Source organism: Barbus barbus (genome assembly GCF_936440315.1).
Source record: "Barbus barbus genome assembly, chromosome: 38".
Lineage (NCBI taxonomy): Eukaryota > Metazoa > Chordata > Actinopteri > Cypriniformes > Cyprinidae > Barbus > Barbus barbus.
The window spans coordinates 15919898-15947012 of record NC_136716.1 but is presented as its reverse complement, the minus strand read 5'-3'; the positions used below and the strand labels follow the sequence as shown (position 1 = coordinate 15947012).

Sequence of the window (27115 nt, the reverse complement as noted above, 5' to 3'; positions counted from 1 at the left end):
AAGACTAATAAAAAGCGCGCAAAAAATACTAAAACTTAAAATGACTAAACTTACTAATTACTAAAATAATTAAAGATTAATATTTGATAATATTTTGAAATATTAATAAATACTAAAATTATACTGGCTGGCATAAAAGCCTTTTTCTGAAGTCCTTCTAATTGCAAGATTTTTCAGTAGTAACACCATAGAGTTAACATTTTTGTGTTTGATACAATAACACAGACTCGTGACAACACTACCATTTATTTGAGCACGCAAAAGTAACAAAAAGTGCTTTTGGAACACATTGCACTAACCAAAATGAATAAGATTTGTAATTCACAGCAAGGAGAAAATTAAGGGATGGATATTCCAACAAATACTATGAGGCTGGGAACCAACCTGAGACTCAGTAGCAAATGCGTCATACAGTATTACTACAGCAGTCGATTGTCAATATAACCAAACCAGTGTTTAAAATGCAAACCTGCTTGAGCCCAAACAAACCTTTCATGTGAACCAATACAAAAAAATTGGGGACAAAAATGGAAACCAGTTTCCATGTCATAAGTGCACATGTAAGTCTAGATAGTCAAATCTCCACCCTTCATCTTCTTTTCTCCTTCAATATACAATATATCGTATAGACAATATCGGTCTACCTTCTCATGCACAAACACTGCATGTGTTGCACAACATATGAATAACGTAAATTCCCTTTGTTTTTAGCTTTCACATAGATTGCCATCCAACACTATAGCAATAAATACATTTTTGGACTGTGGTAAAAGACATCACATTTGCAAAGAACAGAAAAAACTAAATTAAATATGTACACATATGCTTATACTTAAATTAGCAGAAACCATAAATATATTAAATGGGTTTATATATTTTTTAAGAACTATTAACAAGTACTTCAGCAGTAAAATGTAGGATATTGCAATGTAGAGACTAGTATGAGATGCTGCTACAGTTGGGCTACCATTACTAACCTTGTTGTAACCCACTGTAATCTCAGTAGTGAATTGTTATATTGCTGTATAGTGGTTGTAATGGAGTTTGTGTGTGTTTGAGGGTCACACGCTGAGCACCAGGCTGGATGGAGTGTTGGAGCGTGGCGGAGCTGTGATGTTCGTCACGGCGCCAGGGTCCAAACCGTTCACTTTCCTGCTGTGCTCAGAGAAACACGAGACTGTGGTTAAAACCCTGTACAATGCATGCCTATGCAGACTATTCATACTACTGTTAGAATTGTCGCTAGCATTTATTTCAGTCCACACCAACTAGAAGGGATTTGGCACGGAATAGCTCTAGGAGACAGAAACAGGATTTTCCCGAAACCAAATGCTCAGTTAATATGCGTAGAAAAGCTCACACTCAAGTAGCTCAGAGTGAATTGGTGTAGATAAGCAAGCAGAACAAACTCAAAAGCTCTGAAACTGTAGATTTTCTCAGCCCAGACCATTCAATACAGCCCCCGGAGACACACCAGACACAAACACTCTACTGTCCGTCAGTACAAAGGTAATACGATGACGTCCATCAGCTACGCTTCGCTGTGTCTGTTCTTGTTACCTTGAAACACACAAATATAATATGTGAACTGCACCATTACAAAATCAAATCACTAAAGTGTACTGGAGACTGCAAAGGCCTGTTATCCTGATCTAAACGCTCTGTCTTCTTTGATAGCTCATCTATAGATCTGATAGGTCTTATGCAGCAGAAACACAAGCCCTGGGCATCCTCTCCGTGCCCTTTACCATCTACTGATACTCAAGCTACAGGACACACTGATTCAGCACTGCAGTGAGCTGTGTAACACTGCGGATCCTCAAGAAATCCTGCCCTCTTCACATATTCTTGAGATGCCTCTTTATTTGTCCTCTCAAATGGATTAAATGGCAGTAAAGCTTCTTATTTTTTAAGAACATGCTTAAAGTCAACATGAAATCAAATTGATTCTGTTTTTCATAATACAAGTTCCTGGTGTTATTGTGCATAACTCATTGATTCATATTTCACAAAAAAGAAAAAAAAAAATCATAATCTTTCATTATTTTTTACAACTTTACTTTTCAGCTGATTTCATATTTTTCGAACCATCTAACAATGCTCAGGTTTGGCTACTGCAGCTCTTCTGGTCTGTTCTGGTACACTACCATTCAAAACAAAATTAAGAAAATAAAACTTTTGTTTAGCAAGGATCCATTAAATTGAGCAAAAAGTGATTTAACGAGTAATAATGTCACAAAAGATTTCTATTTCAAATAAATGCTGTTTTTTTTTTACTTTCTATTCATCAATTAATGCTGAAAAAATGTATCAATTTCCACAAAAATGTTAAGCAGCACAACTGTTTTCAACACTTTTAATAAGAAATGTTTCCTCAATCTTAAATCCGCATGTTCGAATCATTTGCAAAGAATATCTGACAGTGAAAACAGGAGAAAATGGCTACTGAAGATTCTGCTTTGCCTTTCCAGAAATGAATTATATTTCTTAAAATATTCAAATAGAAAGCAGTTATTTGAAGTGTATATTCACAATCCTGTTTTACTGTATTTTTAATCAAATAAACGCAGCCTTGGTGTTTCAAAAACATTAAAAAATCTTAATGACCCCAAACTTGTGAATGGAAGGAAGCGTGGCATGTCCACCTTTTTCCCATGAATCAATGAGGTACCCCCAATATTTTTTTCCTCATTGAATATCTTGTTTCACTCAAAGAAATGTCATATTATGGAGTACACAGAGTTGCAAATCTTGTCTTTAATAAGAAAAATGAGTGTGATCGAACTAATGACTGTCTAATCCTGTAATTCAGTTCATACCGACAGACAGATGAGGAGAGAAACTCTTAGTTTAGCACTCAGGGTGAACTCCAGAAATTTCAGAATATTTTAGAGAACATTTCATGTTTTGAATCTTTAGCTAAGACTCTAAACACTGGCCCAGTTCTCTCACATTTAGTTAAATAAAGCAAATCTATGGAGTGCACCTACATAGACAACTTGAGCCATCACCAAGATGTTAGTGGAGATGATATGATCTTAACCTAGTGGATTATAGTACTCCAAGTCATATGTAGGGGGGATGTTAACCAGCATGCATGGACCCCCACATAAAACTGCTAGCCGGATCATTTACCCAGAAGCAACGCAGGGAAAATGACCCTCTCTCTTCTGCTGAGGAGAGAAACACACAGAGGTCTGAGAGAATTTTATCTCCTGTATCATTTAGACTCATTACAGTCAATCACAGTTTCCTTCAAACTGCCTTTCATTTCAGTCCTCACATTAAATACACACAAGAAAATGAACAGTTGTTTCTTTCTGTGAACTGCTTTCAATAGAAATCAAAAGATTCCTAAGACACAAAGTAATTATGGCTAACAGAGATCAAATAAGGTAAATGCTCATCAACATCTAAAGGTTTATTGATTGGGTTTTCTGAACTGTGGCAATAAAATGGCTGACTCACGCTTTGTCGAAGTAGGATGTGTGTAGAGAGTGAGAGTAATTTGAAATGTCTCCATTAATCAGATTTCCGTTGACGTTTGTGACATAGTTCTTCCTGGCTGCCTGGTCCCTGGCAAAATTTCGACAGGCTGTGAGCTTGGACTCTAATGCCTACGAAAAGATCAAACACTTGGATTAGACACCAAATTAATTTATGCAAACGGTAATCCATAAATAAAATTGGGAACAATTAATTGTCTGAATATTTATCAAAAAGTTCAATCTCCAGTGTTGACACACCCCAACTTTGCGCAGTAAATCGCCAACAATATTGAGCGCTGATATTCTGGCAGATGGAGTCAGGGCTGCATTAGTGGAGCTGTTGGCCAGAGCTGCAAAAGACAAGAAGCAAGTGAGTCATGCAAACACGTGTGACATTGTAAACATCTCAGAGTGAAATAGCATGTCTACCCGTCTGGCTGGCGAAAGCATTGTCCAGGTTCTTGCTGAGTGGTGTAGCCGGCAGAGACAGGGAGGCCTGGACTGCGGAGTCTGTTTTGTCATTGTCTGGAGTTGGAGAGCTGGGGGCCGACATTCGCGTCACCTCTGGCCTCTCTCGTACCGCAAGCTCTTGCCGCAAATCTACAAATCCACGTTACATTAGAGTGCAAGATATTGACCCGAAACCTTTACTTGCAGACCATAATGTTGATCTGAGTTTGTAACATGTCTTCATTCCACAAGCAGGCAGGAATGAGTGACATTTAGTGACAGAACAGGATCTATAAACATCACTTGAGCAGTCTGGAATGAGGAACTAGCTGTAATTACAAGATTTCAGAGAGAAGAGTCAGTAAATACCTCTGGCTTCATCTTTTAGTCTCTGCACAGACACCAGGAGAGACTCCTTCTCATCCAGTTCACTCTCCAGAAAGGCATTCCTCTCGATGGCCTGGTTCAGCCTCTGCTCAAAGTCCTCCAGAGATGTAATCGTGGCTCTGTGGTATCAAAGCATAGCAGAATAAAACTAAAATTATAGCAGAATAGTGGAAAGGCATACAACCTACCAGGGCAGAATTCTTTAAAGACAACATATAATCAAAACAGGCCCAATTTTAATTTCTTAATGTGTCATGTGCACATTTCAACAGTGTACATTTTTAAAAAATGTTTGTTTTGATATACTTTAATCAGAATACTGTATATTGTTTCACTTTCCATGAAACTATTTTCATGGCATTTCATGAAACAAAGGCATTTTACATTTTTAGGGTCTGTTCTTTTAGTTATTTAATATTTAAATCAGCAATAAGTAAATACTTCTATTCAGCAAGGATGCATTAAATTGATCAAAAGTGACAGTAAAGACATTTATAATATTACAAGATTTCTATTTCAAATAAGTCCTTCTGCTTTTCCTTCTATTCATCAAAGAATCCTAAAATATCCAAAAATATTAAACAGCCAAACTGTTTTCAACATTGATAAGAAATATTTGTTGAGCACCAAATCAGCATAATGATTTCTGAAGTATCAGTGAAGACTTGAGTAATGGCTGCTGAAAATTCAGCTTTGCCATCACAGGAATAAATTACATTTTAAATATATAAAAATAGAAAACAGTTACTGTTATTACTGTATATTTTATCAATTAAATGCATCTTACTGACCCCAAATTCTTACCTGTAGTGCTCTGAATATATATTTTTTAGGATTTTAAATGCAATGTGAATGCCGTTTAGTGTCATCTTTAGTGAAGCATTTTGGGTGTATTACGTTTGTAGTGAAATGTATGGTGAAGTATAAGCTGATACCCTCTGACCTCTTAGCTCTCTCCAGGTCGTCATTGGCCTGCTCTAGCTCTCTGACATATTTATGCAGCTGCTCCTTGATGCCTCGAGTCTGGCTGAGGTCGTCCTCCAGCACGGAGATCTGTTTATAGCTCTGAGCATACTGATACTCTAGCTTCTCCTACAGGAAAGAGAAAACAAAAGACACACACACTCATTAGACCTGTCCTCGCTTCAATGTTCTTTACATACGGCCAGTCTGTGTTCAGCTCCCACACTCTCACCTTGAGCGAGTCGAGCTCATGCTGCAGTCTCTCGTTGTCCACCTGCAGGTCTCTGACGCGATGCTCTGCTTGACCCAGTTGTGTCTCCAGCTCAGTCTCCAGCTCTCTGCTCCCCTCTTGGAACTCCAGCAACTCCTCCTGTGCCTCCTTATAACTGAACAAGATACCATTTATCACTAATGGCACATGCATAAAATTTGCATATTCTATTTCTTAAACATATTTTGCCTTGCACTATAGCCTACTGAACACCGAAAGTTATATGTATAAAAACATGCTCTGGAAAAACATATACTTATGGTTACACTGAGGTGGCTTAAATTTGAATTTACACTATCATTCAAAAATATAGGCCAGTATTTTGTTTTTAAAGAAGTTACAATTGAAACCTCACTGCAGGAACTACTTTTTTCTCTTCAACTGAAAAATAACAAAAATAAAAAGCTATGAGATCCATTACCTAGAAGATGTCTAATGTAATGAATGTTATCTGTACAGGATATTCTGAAAACATAGTATACACACAGACTGATAAGTAGCAATCAGAAACAGCAATTTGTCATTTCCCATAAATGCCAGGGAATATAGGCCTGTTGTTATGTAATATTTCTTTCCTGGTTTAATCTGGGGAATGCTACAAATACAAAGTCAGGCCATCACTATAGCATATTAACAATGGAAATATGCACAGAACAATAAAGTCAATAAGTTTTTAACTATCTGGGCTCCCAATACACTATTATTTAATGAATGTGATCTAAGCTGACACCATTACTAGCACAGTGTGAATGGGGCAGACTGCATCTGCTGTAAATAACCAGTCTTGTTTACAGTGTACCGGTGACCAGAGAGCACTGCCCTGGGCCTCTTCATGTAATCACTAGCCAGTATTATGGTGTGGAAGGATCTAAAAATGGCATCGGGGCAATATTTCCCTGTCCAGCCATGCTACAGCCACGTGAGCCAGGAGATAGGGCAGGACAACCTGTTTATCCAGGGACAAGGAGACCACTAAAACGGTGCAGAAAGTACATAACGCCCCAGCAGCACAGGAGAGAATCAGAATCACACAAACATCTGCGACTCATTTTTGCATGGTCTCTGAAGTGCTGATTAGGGTTTTTACTAGCAGGTCAGAACTGGGTATAGATGGAGTTATCACATGTCAGTGAAACCTAGAGGAGCCAGTGCTTCAAATGCAAGTCTTAAATAATGATGAACATAAGTGGTACTCTTGTGAATTTATGGCAGAGACTGACACGAAAGAGAAGAAATCTTTGAATAAAGTCCTTATTGTTTTCTTTGTGCACAAAAATATTCTCGTAGCTTCATAAAATTAAGGTTGAAGCACTAATGTCACATGGACTATTTTAATGACGTCCTTACTAACTTTCTGGGCCTTGAACATGGTAGTTGTGTTGCTGTCTATGCAGGGTCAGAAAGCTCTCGGGTTTCATCAAAAATATCTTAAAGGGGTCATATGATGCGATTTCAAGTTTTCTTTTCTCTTTGGAGTGTTACAAGCTGTTCATGCATAGATAACATCCCTGAAGTTGCAAAGACTAAAGTCTCAAAACCAAAGAGATATTCTTTATAAAAGTTAAGACTCTGCAACGCCCCCCTAAAACAGCTCATTCAAACACACCCCCACATGTCTACGTCACGGTGTGGGAAGATTTGCAAAACACCGCTCAAATGTTTACGCAATGAAAGAAGGGGTGATTTTTATTCTGGCTGTAGAATTGTTGCTGCCGCCGGCGCCATGTTGTGGAGAAGCTGCGTTTCGTTGTGAAAGCGAAACTACTTTGTTTGGGCTTCCAAAAGAGGACACAACTAGAAATCAGTGGTTAAGTTGTATTTACGACACTGTTCCAGAGCAGTACAACGCAAATATTCAAGTGTGTGCAGCACATTTTACAGAGGACTATTTCCTGAACCTGGCAGGAGAGTAGCCTACAATGCTGGCTTGCTCAAAGGCTGTTTCTATAAAGTGAAGCAATTCCAACTTTGTAAAAATCGACACGTTTCAGAAAGGCGGGGCATAGAGGAGTTACAATAATGTACAGTATGTGGAAAATAATGTTTTTTGAACTTTAAACCACATAAACACATTGCATTACACCAAATACACAAAATGACCCCTTTAATTTGTGTTCTGAAGATAAACAAAGATCTGACACATTTGGAACGACATGAGGATAAGTAATTAATAACAGAATTATAATTTTTGTGTGAACTATCCCTTTAAGTGGCTGTTAACTAGCCAAGTCAAAAAAAAAACACCACCCATATCTCTATGGCTTGGTTCCCTCAGCTGAAGTAGGTCAAAGATATTTTCACCTCATCCACCAAGCGACACCTTGTTCCATTAAAAAAATTATAATAACAACTCATCTCTCCTTAACAAGCTTCACAAATACATAATGTGGACTTGTTTGACAGCTAAAATTAGCTCAGGAGCTGGTGCACAATCAAAAAAAGGAACAAAGCTGATTTGTAAATCAAATTTTTCATTCAGATTACATGGAGGGATTTATTTGAGCTACAAACCCCAGTCATTTGTTTTTTATGTAACCAGACGAAACCAAACAGTATTCTGTTAATCACAAACTTGGGTGTACCAAGTTTTTGTGTGTGTAAATGTCTGTCTTTACACAAAGGGAGTCTGAAACACTCCATACTGGAATCAAGAAATGCTGCTTTGGGATGCAGTTTACCAAGCAACAAGCTTGTTGTGAAATCTTTTTAGATTACAATGACACTGAGAGCTTTTCAAAAGTAAAATTAGCAGCGGGAGCCTATACCAAATCACAAAAAGCTAAACTCATTGAAGGAAATTCCCACTGTGGCGGATTGCATAAGACTACTGTGACTGTCTTAAAACATACAGCAATTTCCTCGATATGGCTCTCTCATAATGTAAGGGAACAGGTTGCATTGGTTTTACTCCCAGCATTTAGAGGCAGTGTTTTGTTTATTCAAAAGGCAATGTGAATAGTAAAGGCTGAGGACAACATGAAAGAATGCTATCATGTGTCAGCCTACACAACAGACAGCTGAGTAATGCTCAATGCTGCTTACTGTACTGCCACTTACCTTTTCTTGTACTTGAGTGAAAGAGCCTTCCAGAAGTCAATTTCCTCGTCTTTGGAGGTGAATTTTGGTATCATATTTGCATCCATGACAGATAAACCTGCGAAATTATACAAAGCACCAGCACTGTTTAGCATACAAAAATAAACACGGTAATATGCAAAAAATATTAACACAGCATGTTATGGTTTTTGAGGATGAAGGCATGTCAATGTTGGCATCCATCAAAGTTGGTTGCATCTACCAAGTGATAGATGACATTTTTATTGGATGCATGCTTGTGACTTTACCTACAAAAATATGGAAATTATTTTATGCTTCCTTCACAAGTTAAAAGTCTACATTACTGTTCAAAAGGTTGGAGTTGGTAAGATTTGTTAACATTTTATATAGAAGTCTCTTACATTCACCAAAGTTGCATTTATTTGATCAAAGGTATAGTAAAAACAGAAATATTGTGAAATAATATTATAGTTTTTTTCTATTTTTAAATGTTCTGTGATGGCAAAGCTGAATTTTCAGTAGTCATTACTCCAGTCATGATCCTTCGGAAATGTTTCTAATATGGCGATTTGGTGTTCAAGAATCATTTCTTTTTATTATTAATTTTGAAAACAAAACAAAAAAAACCTGATACACAGTTTTTCAGGATTTTCTGATGAATAGAAAGTTCAACAGAACAACATTTTTTTTAAATAAGAAATGTTTTGTAACATTATAAATGCCTTTACTGATATTTTTGATCAATGACCTGTGTCCCATTTTTGTGTCACAACCCACCAGTTGAGAACCACTGAGATAGATCAGTCTCTGATTTTACAATCTGAATCTAGCAGCATGAACCTCAGTTCACCTCTGACTACTGCTGTCCCAAATAATCTATAGAAAACCTGACCCAGCCCATCACACACGCCAGGACACAATCACCCTCTGGTTATAGGTCATTGTCTGACATAGCATGACTCTTTACTTGGTAACTGTGATCTCAACACTAAACAGAAACAGAAGGACAGCCAAACAGTCCATCATGGACAAATTATATTAATTGAGATATTATGATAATGAGAACATTGTGTACTAGACTCAATGCATAGCCTCTGATCTACTTGACAACTAAAACTAAAACTAAAACAGACAACTAAAACCCACAAGCCTTACCGGCACACCCAGAATTCACTACCTTTTGAATTTTCTTGCCGTTTCCTTATTTAATTAATTCTTTCTTATTAATTACTTCTCATTGCTTATCAAAGTTACGCTGGTATCCTCTTAATAAAATACTTAAAATGTGTTTTACTTACAATCGTGCAATTTTCCCTTTTTTCAATTGAAAAGAGGTCTGTCAACAAATTTTGTATGTGACAAACTGTCAACATCTAATGAAACCTATATTTACATTCTGCTAAAACACAGCTGCAAAGGAAGGGGAAATTAATAATTAACAAATAAAGCATCCTCAGAGAAATTAAAAAGGTGGAAAGATGTTTAAAAATGTCTAAATCGCAAAAAAGAATATATGTATATAAATAACCCTATATATAAAATATGTAAAATTATACCTGCTGTTGGCATGCAGCTCAAATATATATCTAAACTATTGCTATATAGAGAGGACAATAACAATAATAATAAGTTGGAAAATAGCAAACCTTCAAATATACAGAATTACATATTGATTTTCAGTCACCTTAATGGTCATTATAAACTCTTAATGAGCTGTTAAACAGCACCAGGTGACGGGCGTATTTACACGGTCTATACGATAAATACTTCTCTATTTAATCATATCTACTGCCAATACAAGTATCGAGAGCCAGACACATCACATATGACATATTTCTATTCAAATACCACTGACACAACCATAACTCCTCAATTTTCACTATAGCGACACATTAGCTAGCCAAGAGCTAGCTGACATTAGCCGGCTAACAACAACATTGATGATGCGCTTTGAATTGACACGAATAGATATGACAATGACAGTAAAATTATGTCGAAACGTTTATTTGTGGCTACAGTGAGAGTGAAATGTTATCTTTTTCTCAGATGATGTTAATGGAGCGCAGGCAGGGTGTTGTCTTGTTATCTATAGCAGTAAATCAGTGACTGGTGTTATCATCTGTGGTGTTTAAAGATCTGCATCATGTGTTAAGACTGCGATGTGAATTGATGAACTCACCTGCACATTTCCAGGATCTTTAACGCTGATAGTAGGACTGACTGTGATCCTGCCACCGCCTTTAGTTAGTCTCTCTCTCTCTCTCTCTCTCTCTCTCTCTCTCTCTCTCTCTCCTTCTCCTTCTCCTTCTCCTTCTCCTGGAGACGCCTCTTACGGTACGAAAATAACGTAACAAATGTGTTACTTTTTATTTATTTATTTATTTAGGGCTTGGACGTTAGTTAAAATAACAAATATACTCGTATTTATGAAAAGTTGGTTAAAATATATATATATAAAAAATAATTTAGAGCTAAAATATTATTTAAAAATAACATATATTTATTTAAGACTGAATCTTTTAATAAATAAAGATAAAGTAGGACACTTTCTAATAATTGAATGATCCAAGTGACTACATTTATCATGTGCTTGTTACTTATATGGCCTAATGCAACAATACGGACACAATTATCTGTGATTTAAGATTAGCAGTGACCCACTTTTTGATATCTGGTGTGGCAAATTATTTCAGATTTACCAGCTCTCCCACTTTGTTTGTTATAGTCAACATAGCATTATAATTCTAACATAAAATATTTAAATAACTTTAATCAGAGAGAGTCAGATTTCAGAAAATGTCCTTGCAAAGTATACAGAGGATAAGCCTAATGTAAATTCCCTATAATACATTACTTGCTGCACGTAAAACTTAAATAACTCATAATAATTAAGCTACCTATCAGTGTTTTGATGAAAAAGAAAAAAATCATTACAACTGTAAATGGTTGTAACATCAGTCCAGTAGGTGGCGCTGTAGTTCAATACATATAACAGAATCACATCCACAGACATATAACATGCCTTCACACAGCAAAGAAAATTAATTATAGAATTAGTCCGATAATTTAAATTAGACTAGGTTATTAGACCCATAAAAGTGATATAGAATGAAATGGAAAAACAGGCTTTTATTAATTAATAACAGTTACAGTAATATACTCTACTAAAATGAGCATGGAAAAAAACATTGATACATATATCATGTTTTATTGATAGTAAAATTGAAGTGTGCGGCATCGCTAGATATAATGAAAGATAATGATATTTAACTTAAATATATCACATTAGATGTATTTTTTTCAAAGACATAATTTGACCAAATTTTCGTTATTTCTGTTTAACTTTAATTAAAACATACTAAAATTGGTCCAAGTCTGTCAGCATCAAAACACAAAATCCAGACGTTCATATAGCCTACTTCTCATTTGAGGACACTGTTACTTTTTTGCACTTGAGCTGAGAAGGACTTTTGGCTTTTAAGGTAATTCTGCCAGACGAATAATAAAAATGTCTCTATTTTTGGCATACATTTTGTAAAAATTATGGCGACAGACAACTCTCGCACATTTTTATACAGCACTTGATTTGTGAACCCTATACCAAAATTGTGCACTAAAGGCCGGTGTGATAAAGATACCACTATATTTGCATAATATTATTAAAGCTATAACCACAGCAAAGAGAACAGCTTATATTAAGAACATTTCTTGCTCGTGATGAGGGATTCAGTGTTACCACAGGCCATCAGTAGTTGGAAAGATTGTTCAGGCATTTTATCATTCATATCTGCCACTGCACAGAGTGAGGGAGCAGGTAGAGGGAGGAAATGGCTTGACGTGTGTCACTACAGTGTGAAGCTATCGCTCCAGGCACGGTGCTACAGACAAATACAGTCATGTAGGAAGCAAATGTAAAGATTAACATTTATCCAGTGACAAACAGAAAGACTTCCACAGAGGGATTATGCCATTTTTAACTTTACATATGTACAACAACAAGATATGTACAACCCTTCCTGATCGTGTTCAATTTGCATATTCAATTTTACAAAAAACACATACTATTAAACCTTTTCAAATATGAACACTGTCTATTAGCGCTGTTCAATTCTTCCTCTGCTCTCTGTAGTCAGTCCTTGCCTCGGTATGTGATGTTTGTGAATGTTGATGTGGCACCTTTGTAGAGAGGGTTGTGGCCCTGTAAGAATAAAAATGTAGTTATCATTCAGTATGCATTTACACAGTCAACATTTGACCCATATGGTTTTCTAGCCTCAACCTCCTTAAATAGTAAAAAAATGCTGAAAATTTAAAATGTACTCACGATCAGGCCATACAAAATTTAGCTTCTTCATATGAACAGATTTGGAGAAATTTAGCATTACATTACTTGCTCCTCAGTGGATCCTCTGCAGTGAATGGGTGCCATCAGAATGAGAGTCCAAACAGCTGATAAAAACCATCAGTAATCCTCATAACTAGTGCACTAGTCTTCTAGTCCATTAATTAACGTCTTGTGTAAAGTTGCATGTATTTGCAAAACAAAACCATCACTAAGGTGTTTTAAACATTTAATCGCTTCTGGCCAAAATACAATAACGCAGTCCATCTCCTGTTGTTCTCTCACATCAAAATCCACCAACATCTTTGTTTAAAATGATTTTGGACTGGTTTTACTTGTAAATGGTGCTTGGTTTGTATATATTTCTCTCCTGATTCAGACGAGACAACTTTTTCACTGGAGAAAAGGAAATATTATATGGACTCTTAAAGGACTCATATTTTAGTTGGAAGCAACAGTTTGAAGTTAAAACATTTTATTAATGGATTTATTACTAACAGTTTTTTTCTTCACAAGACATTAACTGATATAATGGAGTCATCTGGATTACTTGTGGATTATTGTGATGTTTTTAACAGCTGTTTGGACTCTCATTCTGACGGCACCCATTCACTGCAGAGGATCCATTGCTGAGCAAGTGATTTGATGCTAAATTTCTCCAAATCTGTTACGATTAAAAAACAAATGCATCTTGGATGGCCTGAGGGCGAGTACATTTTCAGCAAATTTTCATTTTTGGGTTTTGGGTTACTTACTTTAAACAAATCAAATTGAGTCAAATTACACATATTTCAGCATAAAAGTTTAAGTAGGGAACTCAGTATTGAGCAGAGGGGATCAGAGAGTTTACACGTGGCTCGAGACCTCATGGGGAAAGCCTAATTAGCATCGGATAATTTAAAACAAAACTTGCCCAGGGGTACGGAGGCTTTTTCTTTGTTCTGAAGGGAAAAACAGCATGCCACTAAAACAGTAAAATCATCCTGCCAGCATCTATGGTTCACCAAGCTACTTACAGTAATTTGATCTTTTTACATTAAACAGAGAGGTGTGGTGGTGTAAATGTTTTGGTTATGTATGCTGAAGTCTTTGATCAGTTAGCTTCTGTCTGAAATGTACTGCACTATGAATACAGTGTGTATTTTTGCACTTCACTAACCGTTTCCCACTTGGCACGTGCCCGCTCCTCCTCGAACTTAGCAAATTCACGCCGATCATGGATGGTGATAAGCAGTTTCCAGATAAGCAGGGCTGCCAGACCCAAGAACAGAATGGCGCCAGCTACTGACAGGAGTACCACCAAGATATCAGGGCCTTTAGGGCAGTCTATTACACAAGAAAAAGAAATGTAGGTGAAAGATGCTTCTATTTTAAACTGCTTCTATTTTAAATTGTGATTTATGATGAATAGAAGGTTCACAAGAACAGGATTTATTTGAAATTGAAACACCATAAATGACTTATTGTCATTTTTGATCAATTTAATACTTCTTTGCTGAATAAAAGTAAAAAAAATAATAGTAATAAAATAAAAAAGCTATAGGCTCGCTTCTCTAGTCTTGTGTTTGTCTCTTTGCTTCCTGTCTGAACTATTCCTATCCCAGTAGGAATTATACTGTGTCAGCGAGTTCTTCAGTAGCTTGGATGTTGTTTATTGCTGTGTGTTTTTACAAGGTGGGGTGCTCCCTGGGTTCTGGGGATGTGTGTGCCACTAATAGAGCCCATATTCCACATGTGTGTCCATTAACGCAGAGCAGCAGACTCTCACTGCGGGCTTCTGAATTTACAGCCGTCACACACTGCACATACACCTACACTTCCATACGCTTACACAAACACCTACAAACTCATATATTCCTATACTCATATCTCTAATAGCAAGAAATACCCTGAATAAAATAAAATAAACACTAATTCTGTAAATAATATACTTCCCTTTCATTTTCTCAAACAATCTTTGTACAAAGATAGAGACCAGCATCTGAAGCAAAGTAAACACACTGATTTCCTTCAGCAGTAAGAGCGTTAACAGAATGTTACCTGGCTCTTTCACCAGAAACAAAATGGATTTGCCACTGTTGTCCTCATAGTACTGAAACCTTTGCACGCAGTCGTCCTCGTCCTTATAGGTGCAATTCACGGCATTCTTATCATGGAACACTGTAGAGTAACAGAGGGTTACAAAAGAAGGCTACAGAAAAAGCTAGAATGCTATAAATAAAATGAAATAATAATAAAATAAAATGATAATGTGATAATGGTACCCAAATCATCCACCAGTCTGATTTCATCTCTGCAGATGCGAGTGCAGGTGTCATCATCGAAGAGTTTCCCTCTCTTAAAGTGCTTACACTCTACACATTCCCTAGAGAGAGAGAGAGAGAGAGAAAGATCTTTAACTTAAATAAAGATTTGACAAACTTTTACATTTGAATTGTCTATGTTTGGGTTAGAATACTAGTTTACTGCTTACTGAATAGTGTGAAAATAAATATACTAAAATGTTTATTTCATGCTAAGTCTACTACAAATACATTTACCTATTTACATCCTTAATAAAAATACCCTGCAATTGTATTTTTAGTATACTACTCTGGTATACTTAGGCCCGGTTTCACAGACAGGGCTTAAACTAAGCCACGATTAGGTCATAGTTCAATTAGGATATTTAAGTAATTTTTATAAACTTACTTAGAAAAAAACATTACTGGTGTGCATCTTGAGGCAAAACAAAGGCACTGTTATATTTTAAGATCAGTCAGAGCAAGTTTCTTTCAGTTGAAACAGCTCAGACTTACATTTTAGTCTAGGACTAGGCTTAAGGCTTGTGTGTGAAACCGGGGGATAAAGTCTGTTAATTAGCTGGAACAACTAATTTTGTACTTAATGCACTCTAATTGTGCAGAAGTAGTGCTGAAGTCCAACTAAAGATATACTGAAGTATATTTGATTTTGCTAAAGCAGAACTATTGCAAGTATACTTCAAGTACACTTTAAATATCTTGCATTTGAAGACTGATATTATTCAAAAAATCATACAATCATCATCAATAGTGACATTAAAACACATTTCAGACAATATTAAGAAATGTGCATTGTGCACAAATATTACTCCAAATGAAGTTGAATTATAATTTATTATATCAGTACGTCTCGAGCGATATGTCAGTAAATATGTCAAGAGATTTGAACTATACTTAGTATGAAAAAAAATATTTTAAATATATTACTTTTTTACTAGGGTAAAGTATACTACTTACTGAATACGGTGTAGTATAAACCGTATACTTCCATAATATATATTTTTTTAAACTGCATGTTAATCAGAACGTATTACAGAATAATAAACATTCCAAATAGTAGTATGCTGTGGTCACATGACCAAATCATATTGCATGCTAAATTCAACTATTGCCATCCAATTAGAAATAACAAATGGTTATTTTGCACATTCAAGGCTTTTGGCAGTCTGATCAAATAATGGGTCAAGAAATACATCACAGTTAAAACACTCTGTTTAAGCAATGAAAGGCTAACTGAAAAATGCACATTTTGGAAAATGTACAAGGTTATCTTGGTATTCTATGCATACAGAAAACGTGCAATAGAATTTGGTAGTATGCTATTCTGAACATGTTATTTTATGCTTAATATAGGAGTTACACTTACTTCTTCAAGGTACAGGCATCAGGGCAGGTGGGGCATTTGTCGCAGGTGGAGCCGTAGGCCCCAGGCTGAGTGCATTCACAGCTCCCACATACACACTGACCACGACCGCTGCACAACAGCCCCAAACTGGACATACAGGTGTCTGTACGAGTAGAACAGTTGCAGTTCTCCCCCTTCCAGTCTGGATCACACTGACAAAACCCACAGGAACAAGTGCCATGACCTGGAATGAGCCATGTAGGGAAAAATAACACAAAGATGGGAATGAGTGAGCAGGCTCCACATGACTGTAGAATTTAGAAGCTTTTTTTGACCATTTATTTGCTTGTTTAATCCTTGAAAGAAAGCTTTCCATGATGAATATCATAATGTAATAAGGTCAGTTTGAACCTGAGCCCATAAAAGTGCCTCATGTAAGGAGTTATACATTCCACACATGCATCGAAAAAGATGACTCGTTTCCAAATATTATGCTAAGGCTTTCCATGTAACACAAATGAAATTCCCCACTGGCTCACGCTCAACTGTCAAACAGCTCCATCTTTCATTTTTAATTACTAAAAATGGACATCTGGTGCTTGTAAACGTGAGGAATGTGACAGAACTGATATGATAGTCGTAATATATTTCACTTGACGTTCAATGGCAGAATGCTGAGCTCCATTACATGTGTGATTTACAATTATAATTATAAACACATTTGCGGCTGTGTGCATGTTTGCTTAGGAGATTACAGTACTTTATTCCTTAGCAAAACAATGTTTATGAGTGATTTGGGATTTTGGTTGAAAATACAACAATGATGCAGCTAAATCAAAAACAAAACCACATGGAAATACAACAATGGCTAACCAAATGTAAAAAAATAACATTGTATTGCGTGTAATTATTCTTCCCAGAGAAAACAATACAAACTCTTTACATCAGCCTAAACACCACTTTACTCCCTAACTGGGCTATTTTTGGTTCAATGATATCATCAGTGTGTGACAAAGCAGAAAGGCATTTTCTGGATTACTTTGGACCTCTGGGAGTATGCTATAAGAAACTTCTTGTAGATCTACAAGATGTTTTCTCCTAAAATGTTCAGTTTGTTAAAGCGGAGGCTGAAATCTTTTGGAATCACGAATACAGAGATCTGGTTTTGTTTAAGTGAGAAACCAACCCCCTTCCAAGAGGTACACAACTTCAAGAGGTGCGCTGGTTTTTAAAAAAAAAAATTTTTTACATAAACTCTTTGGCCATTCCAACTCAAAGGTGCCCCAGTGGAACATCAGCACCTCGTCTGAAGAACAAACACACATGTCTCAAATAGGTCAACACATGGTTTAGCCTGCCAAGTCCCACAGAGCCTGTTTATTTATACGAGGAGCTCGTACTTCAACTAACGCAGGAGACGTTTTAGTGTTATTGTAGGTAATTCCTTTGAGGTGATGTGAGGCAGGGAACAGGGAATCTTACTCGTAAAGAAAGTGTTTTGTACAAAATAATAGGCTGTGAGAAAACAGAGACTTTATTCTAAAATATCATGCTCATTGTGAGTTTGTCAAGGCTGAGATGCAGAGGCCCTAAAAAGTACTTGGACCCTTAAGTCTCCTTAAAAATTATAAGTGACTTTGCATTATATACCAAAATATTAAACCAAGTGGCATTATTTTATGTTATTCAAGAAAATGTTTTTGCAAAAAGGCATTTGTAATATTTTATATTGTAAAACAAAATATATGTGGTTCAAAAAAATATTCAGACATTTTCTGGATGTCAAACAATAAAACAAGCCTATAGTTAATATGATGAACTACATTCATTCCTCACACACACACACACACACACACACACACACACACACACACACACACACACACACACACACACACACACATATATATATATATATACAGTGGTGTGAAAAAGTGTTGGCCCCCCTCCTGTTTTTTTTTTTTTTTTTTGCATGTTTGTCACACTTGAATGTTTCAGATCATCAAACAAATTTAAATATTAATCAAAGATAACACAAGTAAACACAACATGCAGTTTTTAAATGAAGGGTTTTTTTTATGATGGGAAAACAAAAACCAAACCCAGATGGCCCTGTGTGAAAAAGTGTTTGCCCCCCCCCCCCCCAGTGGTTACAGTGCTTTATTGCTTAGCAAAACAATGTTTATGAGTGATTTTATGAATATTTTGCATCTGATTAAAATACATTTACACATTTAGTTTAAAAGTGTCCAAAAACACTGGGATCACTGTTCATTCCACATCTAACAGTCTAATAATAAAACTATGTCACACTCTCCACAAATCTTCTCTTACCTGAGCAGAGCTCTCCTTTGTACCGCAGGCAGCTGAAATCGTCACACTCACACCTCTTTCCCCACACCTTGCCGAAATCATTATTGTGGCACACACACTGGCCGCACACACAGTCTCCACGGCCACTGCAGACCACTTTGTCTGGCCCAGTGCAGGCGTCCTGCTCGGTGGGGCTGTAGTCCCCCTCTGCACACTCACACCTGGGACCCAATCGTCCCGGGTTGCACAGGCAGATCCCACACTCGTAGGTGCCATTTCCGTGGTGACAGATGGGACTGTCAGGCTCTGCCTTAGCTTGGCATTTACACTCACACTCGAAGTTGACTGTGATCTGCAAGGTGTCTTTGAAGCCCACCGGTTTGATGGTGAAGGTCTTGCGCTTCTCTTTAGGACAGCCTCTGGCCCGAGCTTCTACACTGAAGGACACCTGGGAAGATGGGATTGAAGGAGTGTGGAGTTGTTACAGACCACTGGTGTTCACAAACATGAATTATTATTATACATAACAAAGTTGTATTGTCTATTTTTTAAAGAAAACTAATACTTTTAATCAGCAAGGATACAGTAAATTGATCAAAAATAGGTGACCAAAAATAATTTTGGTTTCCACAACAATATTAAGTAGCACATTTGTTTTCAATACTGATGATAATAATAGAAATATCTATTGAGCACCAAATCAGAATATTAAATGAATTTCTAAAGGATTATGTGGCTGTGAAATCATAGAATTAAATTAATATATATATATATTTAAAAACAGAAAAGTTACTATTTTGAACTGTAAATATGAAATATTTTACATATTACTTTATTTTAGATTAAATAAATGCAGCCTTGATGAGCAAAAGAGTCTTCTTTCAAAATATTATAAAATCTAACTGACCCTAACCATTGAATGGTAGTGTATATTTAATCAAATTTAAATAAAACAAATAATTGAATATTAAAATATGTATAAATAAAATATTATAATTATAATTAATGAAAATATATTTTCTAATAATGTCAAATCAATACTTTACTGGTCTGTCACAGTAATTCACCACTTGAACACTTAATTTTTGTAAGTGAAAAAAATATATATAATATAGTAAATATATAATATAATATAATAATTGAAAATAAAATTATATTTGTTTAGTCTTATATTTCTTATGGAGATGTTTAGCCATTATGTACATGACATACAGTATGTGAGTGCTATTGCATTGCTGACAGTCAGTGTGTGTAGACTGCCTAACATGTGATTGTGTTGGACTGACAAGACAGTCTGAACTGAAGGCTGGGTGGTGTGAGTCAGAACAGGAAAGTCTGACGCCGAGATACACTCAGCAAAATTAGTAATGGCACAGTTACACCCACTTGTCCTGAATGTGTATACATTTTTACAGTTAACCATTTATAAGGAAGGGAGTGAAACTACAACATTTCATGCAACTCATTTATCAAAGAAGGCTGATGATTGCACATTTCCTGTGCACCTCCTCTTGTGGAATATGTCAAGTCGTCAGAGTGGGTATATGACTGAAAAGAAGGAAGTGACCGAACTGACTGTAGGGGAGTTTTGAGATGAGTGGTTTGGTTGAGTTATACCAGGAATTTTAGAGTGAGAATAAATCAACAACATGAGATCCAAATGAGGTGGATGGAGAATATTAGAGAAATGGACAGAAAGAGATAAATAGAGAAGAGAATACTGACGGTATCTCCTCTTTTGAGGCCAGAGCAGGATCTTAGCCCAGGGATGACCTCTCCATTGAGACATGTGGCATTAAATGTCAGACTGAGCTCTTCCGGGACATTCAAGAGCTCCAGCTCAACCTTAGAACGCAGTTTCTGTCACACAAACCCATAAACACAACAGCAAACAATAGATCAGCAACCACAGACAATGTGAATAGAGTAAAGCCTTTTAAAGGAATGCTCCAGGTTCAGTACAAGTTCAGCTCTATCGTTAGCATATAGAGATCACCACAGAAAATCATTCTAACTTATTTTTGAAAGAAAAAAATCACAGGCAATTAAGTCCATTATCCATTTTCAATAGCAATGCATAGAGATGTATGACAGGGATGTACGGAAAAAATTAGATTAAAGTAAACAAACTTTTTTGGTAAATGTAAAAGGGACATTACAGCGTATGCATCCTGGATCAGCTGAATGACATTATGAGAGTCCTCGGACAGAGTGCCCACCGCAGTGCCAGGGATAAGCTCACTGTAGTTCTACAATGGATAAAGAGAGCGAATGAAGAATACAGTAAATCTTTGAAAGGGATCCTAAAAATCTTATTAGGCATTTGCCATACTGATTTAAGATAACATTTATTACCCTTCTGACCTTATAGAGTGATTCCACATGGCTGGTGACAGCAAAGATGAGATTTATATTGTTCTCTGACATTTTCTCTGTGATTAATGCCAGGGATGGGTAGTCCTGAAAAAAAGTTTTCCATTAGTATGCATAAATAAAGGTAATATAAATTTAATTTAAGAGTTTTCATATGCTGTACGGTGTGTCTAATGCTAAATACCCAATCGATCATAACGATTTACTCAACTCACAATGCGATATGATATGATTCAAAATATTGATTTCACGAAACGATTTTCTCACGTTTTTTTTTTAACAAAATTAGATTTAAGACAAATTGTAAATAAAAGGGTGTCCTCTTATTATTGCTTGTACAAAACGGTGCACATTTCTTTGTAAAATTGAAATATGTCAAATAACAAAACTAAATTTACATTTGAATACAAACCCCATATCAAAAATAAACTATACAAAAAAGAAATCTTGTCATTAAACAAACAAAGGCTTTGCCTGTGATCTATCCATTTAAAATGAGAGGCAACCAATGTATTTTAATTATAATCCAAACAAAGACGCAGCAAACATGCAGCATGAGCAGTTTTTAATCTAAATTGGATTGTATAATTTAGAAATTTGAAGCAAAAACAGAATTGTCTGACTTAAGCTTTGTGAAACCTTACTATATAAAACATCTGCACGAAACAAAACCAGCAGGCGGGCTGAATGAAAATGCAAATTCACTCTCTGACAGCAGGTGGTGCTTATGGAACAGCAACGATACAGCATTTCCTTGGTTAACGCTGTAAACAAAGCAGCGCTGTGGTTATGGAGGCACGATGAAAAGAAAATACCATGTAAACTTTTCTAAAGACAGTCAGTTCCCCTTAGAAACACATTCAAATGAACTCCCACTCCCAACTGTATCGTGATTCGTTTAAAATCTCAACCGATTTGAATCGTCACATACAGAGGCGTCATGCCCATTCAAAGTGAATGCAGCTTCCAAAAGACAAAAAATACCCGAATAATATTTTTTATATTTGATACAATTACACCGGCATGATTAGATCGTTCAGTGCGGCACAGCATCAGCTGCTAAATTCGAATCTGTGTTTGCTGGCTGGCGCTGAGCCAGAAACAGACGCATTTTTACAGCACTGCGCATTACAACCAATCACACAAGATTCTGTCTTGTGAATGCAATTATGAATGCAATGACCAATCAGAGGCATTCAGATAAGACATTGCTAAAATGCCGGTGTTTTCTTCACTTGCTCGCTGACTGAATACCTCTTTCTGGCGAATTCTCTCGTTAGAAACAACAAAGTGCAAATGTGTGCACGGATATTTAAGTAAGATATTCATTTCATAGTGTAAACAGCTTCAATGATTTTAATGGGAGTTTTTGAGAGTGCTTGAACTCTAGACTGTCAGTGAAAATGTTCTTTGCTCTCTTTCTGTACAATGAAAGTGTTATGATTAGTAGCCTAATTTACAATGTTTTTATTCACATTAACTTTCAATGTTAAATTCACATTAAATATAAAGTCAGTCGTATTAAAATATGTTATGGCATGACACCCAAATTTGTTAATTAAGTAAACAGACAGGTATTTATGCACAGTTAATAGATTACATTATTAGGTTACTTTGACCATTGCCCACTAGATCAACTAACATAATCTATAAAGGTGAGATTCAAGATATTTCATTATATAGTTAATGCGTTTGGGAATGTTTTTAATAAAAAGGAAAAAATCTGGCTGCTGTGTGTCACATGCCACCCCCCCCCCCCACCCCCCACCCCCCACGCACACACACGTGCCCCCTCAAAAATAATGAGTGCATGGTCACATATTTGTATCCATGTTGTATCCATTTTCAACCAGCTCGGTGGTGCATCGTCACATCTCTACTAAAATGTCATTTAAAAAATCTGCAGAATACCATAGTTGTAGACATATTGTAGACGTTATCTGTGCCCACATAACATTGGCCGTCATTGGGTCGTACAATGCCCGCCAGGCGCCCATCGAGTGCCACGTGTGTCTGGGCATCTGTGGTGAAAACCAGTAAGTGGGATGCACCTGGTCTCCAACCAATTTTCTCCTGAGAGAAAGACAAAAGTGTTCAAATAAGAACCCTTATTTTGGGCCAAAAATAACCAATTCAAAAGATACTTATATTGTAAAGTTCTCTGTATTTCTTTTAGCTTGTTTAGAGAGTTCAACCTTGCACACGGCTGCCTGTATAATGGCATCAAAGCCTCCCTCTGGTGCGTCCCTGTTCCGAGACACCTTCTGTTTCTTCACTTCCTCTGTAAAGCGGCTGACCTCCTCTGTCAGAGACAGAACGTGTCTGTAGCCAAACTGAGGCTGGCACTTGTATGGGATCCTATGGAAGATAATGTATTAAGATGCAGAAGGATCAGAAAAGAACATTGATGGTGAGAAAATTCTGAAAGTTACAAATGAATCTCAACATTCAAGCTTTAGAAAACAGCTTATAGCATAACACTTATTTCTGTACGGAACTCAGCAAATGGAGACACTTCAACCATAATAGCAGTGTGTCTAAAGATGTAATATCAGATTCTGTCAGCCAACAAGCACACCACCCAATTACCAGTTTGAAATAAACACCCATCATCTGTAATGTTTATGTTCAGCATGTAAATACATGTAATCACTCACGAGTAACAGGGATTTAACACGGCTTCTTGAGGTGAGATGTACATGTACGGAGACACGGGTTTATCCACGAAAGCCCCAAATCCCATGCGTAGATTGCTGGTGCTTTTACTCATCTCTTCAGCCAGGCCTCGCCCCAGCCGTCGCAGCTGCGACAGGTCATCATTCATGGAGTAGGACAAGTCCATCAGATAATACAAGTCCACAGGGTAGTCCTCAACCTGACGGACTTTCAGTGTGAAGACCTGGGAATCATCTGTGGGACGCCAGAGTAACTATTTGGTCTAATGGAGGAACATGTGGTTACTTGTTTATGGGTTGATGAACTCACCAGGTCTCAGAGAGATGTGCATGCTCTGAGGTTGGATCTGGGTGACGTCGGTGGTGGATCCCGAGGCCTTGTCACTGAGATCTTTGTTCTCTGTCACATGCATTTTGCTGGTGGGATACTCCAGAGCTCCTCTTCTGCATCCTGCCTCTATGAGGTTCTTCTTCAGGTCACATCGGGAGGAACCAGGTATATTTTGTCCAAAATCCTGATAAGCATTTGGCAGAGAGTTATACTGGTATAGAGCACTAAATAAAGATTGCAGCAGCAAACATAATTACTAAAAAACACTCTCCTTGTCTGCCTCTGGTCGAACAAAATAAGGTAGTCCTGACCCCCAAATCATGCTAAAGGTTGAGTCTATATATGTTTTGTATAGAGACGTCACTCAGGAAAAACAATTACTGGATTTTTCATCACAGCTTAGGACAGTCCTTATTTTACTTCCTGGATATCAAAAAGCTGTAAGGACTCACACTCTTATGAGATAAGATGTTTCAAAATAACAGTAAAGAGAAAAACAAAGGAAGACTTGCTACTTTTTCCTTTTTCCTCTTAATAAAGATACAATGGTTGTGAGGCTTAAGTACTGGCATTGAAACATTTCAAAACTGTTTCCATCAGACATTCGCTTTAAGGTGGTATGAAAAGAAAAAAAAAATCTCTAAATGCATGTTAGATTCACACCCTTTCATTTCATTTTTTTTAGTATTTTTAACTATTTATTAACAGTAATTTATTCGGAACTCTTATTTTTGTTTTTGAAATGTTGCAACTCATTTTTTCTCTAAAATGGAAAAAAAATTATTTTCTATCCCCCTACACCAACCCTACCCCTAAAATTCAAAGAAAACTTTATGCATTTTTACATTTAAAAATAAAAATAAAAAACACCATTAGTATTTTTTTAGGGATTTGAATTGACGTGTCCTCATATACTACCTTCACATTGTAATATCTATGTTATACCCATGTCATTATACACATATGTCCTCATAAACCACCTAAACCTGTGCAAACATACTACTACCTCTAAGATTAAAAGTCAGATTTTTTTCTATCAATCATAAAGCTCTCGACTCCATCCAGGAATCTTAATACTGTAATAAAATTTTCAGCTCAGTCATTAAACACTGTAGATCACCACACCTCTTGAAAGCACCAGGCACAGGTAGGATGCACTGCCAGGCACTGCTGACATGTGCTGGCTCCTCGAGAAGTACAGATATTGGAGCCTGCGAGAGAAAGAAAAATGCAAATGTTTGATCTCCAGTTGCAATTACTTTGTAGCCTGCAGGTTTATAGAGACAAAAGCATGTCTAATCATTAACACACCATCAGATTTATTAAATCCATTTGTGGAGGGATTTAAACAATCAGTGTGTATCAGCATTGTTGAGACGTTTTGCATCAGACAAGTAATTTCACAAACACAAAAATTCATAAAGTTCACATACACATATCAGGCTTTTATCAGATCTGATCTGTCAGACAGGCTATCAGAGCATAAGTCAAGTGCATACTGATCAAAAGTCTTTTATAGTGGGAAAAATGTGGGTCCATGAAGTGCATCTAGCAAATAACGTTGATGTTTTAGGGAAAGAAAAAAAGGTAATTCAAAAAGTGTGTTCAGACGAAATTAAGGATATAAGCAAATTATTTGACAGTCAGAATTAAGTCATACATCTTCATCCGCTGTCTTGAACCACATCAGACATATGATAGTCTATCAAAAACCTAATCAAACAAGTCACAAGCTATAAAACAAGTTTACAGAAACTGAAAAGACGGGACGTACCTAGTCCAGCATCAATTAGAAATAGAATTACACAATAAATCCATAAACTGAAGAGTTTAGGTGAAGTTTTCTCCATTTCGCTCTTCTCTACTAGTAGGCTACACCGGCGGTCTTTGTCCTCCTTCTCCTCCTCCTCTTCTTCCTTTACGCTTCTGCAAAGACATCTGACCAACACCAAATATAGAGTTAATTGTGGCAAAACTGGGTTTATTTCCGAGAGAGGGGGCAGAGGAGGAGCCGACTCGCGAACATTTGCCGCAGGTCTTGTATGGAAACCGTGAATTCATTAAACAGTGATTAAAACAGTGTGTTTATTTATTGTTAATTTATTTTTTTTACGACGACCACAGTGTTAACATCACTGACATAAGAAAAAATGAATGGACAAACTGACGAACATAATCAAGTTTTTTTTTTTTTTTTTTTTTTTACATAGTCTATTCAGCCGGCTATTAGAGATTTCAGTAACACGGCAATCGATTAACAGAACACAGATTACCCACACAAACCCCTCTTTTTTCTCGAGTATGTTGGATTTTAATCATGGTAATTGATAATGATCAAATAGCTATGATCATATTTATTATGAGCTAAATTAATTATGTTATACAAAGGTTAGTTTGGACATTAAGGGATTGAAGTAGGCTAGTGGTTAGAAAACAATCGAAATTAGAGAAATGTAAATTATTTTCCATTTCATCTGCCTAATTTGACAAGTTCCAATTATTCATAACACCTCAAAGGTCATTTTTTTGATAGTGACCACTGTTCACAGGAAAACGTGTTATTATCAGTGGTAAGCCTTTCTTTCAGATCTACAGTTTTTGTTGAAAGTAACAAACAAGGATATTTAACAGTCTCCCACCCATCTACGAATTTCTCTCATAATTTACGCAGATAACATAGGTGCTGTTCTCCCTCTAGTGGCTAAATTGGGAATATTTTACTTAGAGAAAAACGGTTTATGCCAAGCAATCTGTTACTGAATATATATTTTAAAGTATTAAAATAGAAAATTATTTTTTTATTATTTAAAATTGTAA

General features: G+C 36.5%; 2 protein-coding genes across 5 annotated transcripts; both read right to left on the bottom strand.

Annotated features, from left to right (window-relative positions):
• Positions 1 to 228: 228 nt before the first annotated feature.
• On the bottom strand, positions 229 to 10934 carry LOC306857836 (nuclear distribution protein nudE-like 1-A). 4 transcript variants are annotated; one of them, XM_079398047.1, is made up of 10 exons: positions 10796 to 10924; positions 8617 to 8713; positions 5521 to 5674; positions 5269 to 5417; positions 4308 to 4444; positions 3918 to 4088; positions 3747 to 3838; positions 3469 to 3617; positions 3136 to 3170; positions 229 to 1155 (listed from the first exon to the last, which is right to left on the bottom strand). In XM_079398047.1, the coding sequence occupies exons 2-10, from the start codon at positions 8700 to 8702 to the stop codon at positions 1145 to 1147; spliced, it is 984 nt and encodes a 327-aa protein (XP_079254173.1). In that variant the 5' UTR covers positions 8703 to 8713; positions 10796 to 10924; the 3' UTR covers positions 229 to 1144. The 4 variants fall into 4 exon arrangements, 2 of the variants coding, with proteins under 2 accessions (XP_079254173.1, XP_079254172.1); XR_013783143.1 differs by having other exon boundaries at positions 231 to 1155; positions 3044 to 3170; XR_013783142.1 differs by having other exon boundaries at positions 232 to 1751; positions 1791 to 3170; positions 10796 to 10933.
• A 788-nt stretch (positions 10935 to 11722) lies between these two features.
• Positions 11723 to 26220, bottom strand: LOC306857825 (integrin beta-3-like). Its single transcript, XM_079398021.1, has 15 exons — positions 26073 to 26220; positions 25424 to 25509; positions 24278 to 24482; positions 23950 to 24202; positions 23488 to 23650; positions 23204 to 23365; positions 21284 to 21379; positions 21079 to 21168; positions 20645 to 20779; positions 18941 to 19367; positions 16628 to 16850; positions 15223 to 15323; positions 14999 to 15118; positions 14118 to 14284; positions 11723 to 12814 (listed from the first exon to the last, which is right to left on the bottom strand). Exons 1-15 carry the CDS (start codon positions 26146 to 26148, stop codon positions 12746 to 12748), a joined length of 2373 nt encoding a protein of 790 aa, XP_079254147.1. The 5' UTR covers positions 26149 to 26220; the 3' UTR covers positions 11723 to 12745.
• Positions 26221 to 27115: the final 895 nt, after the last annotated feature.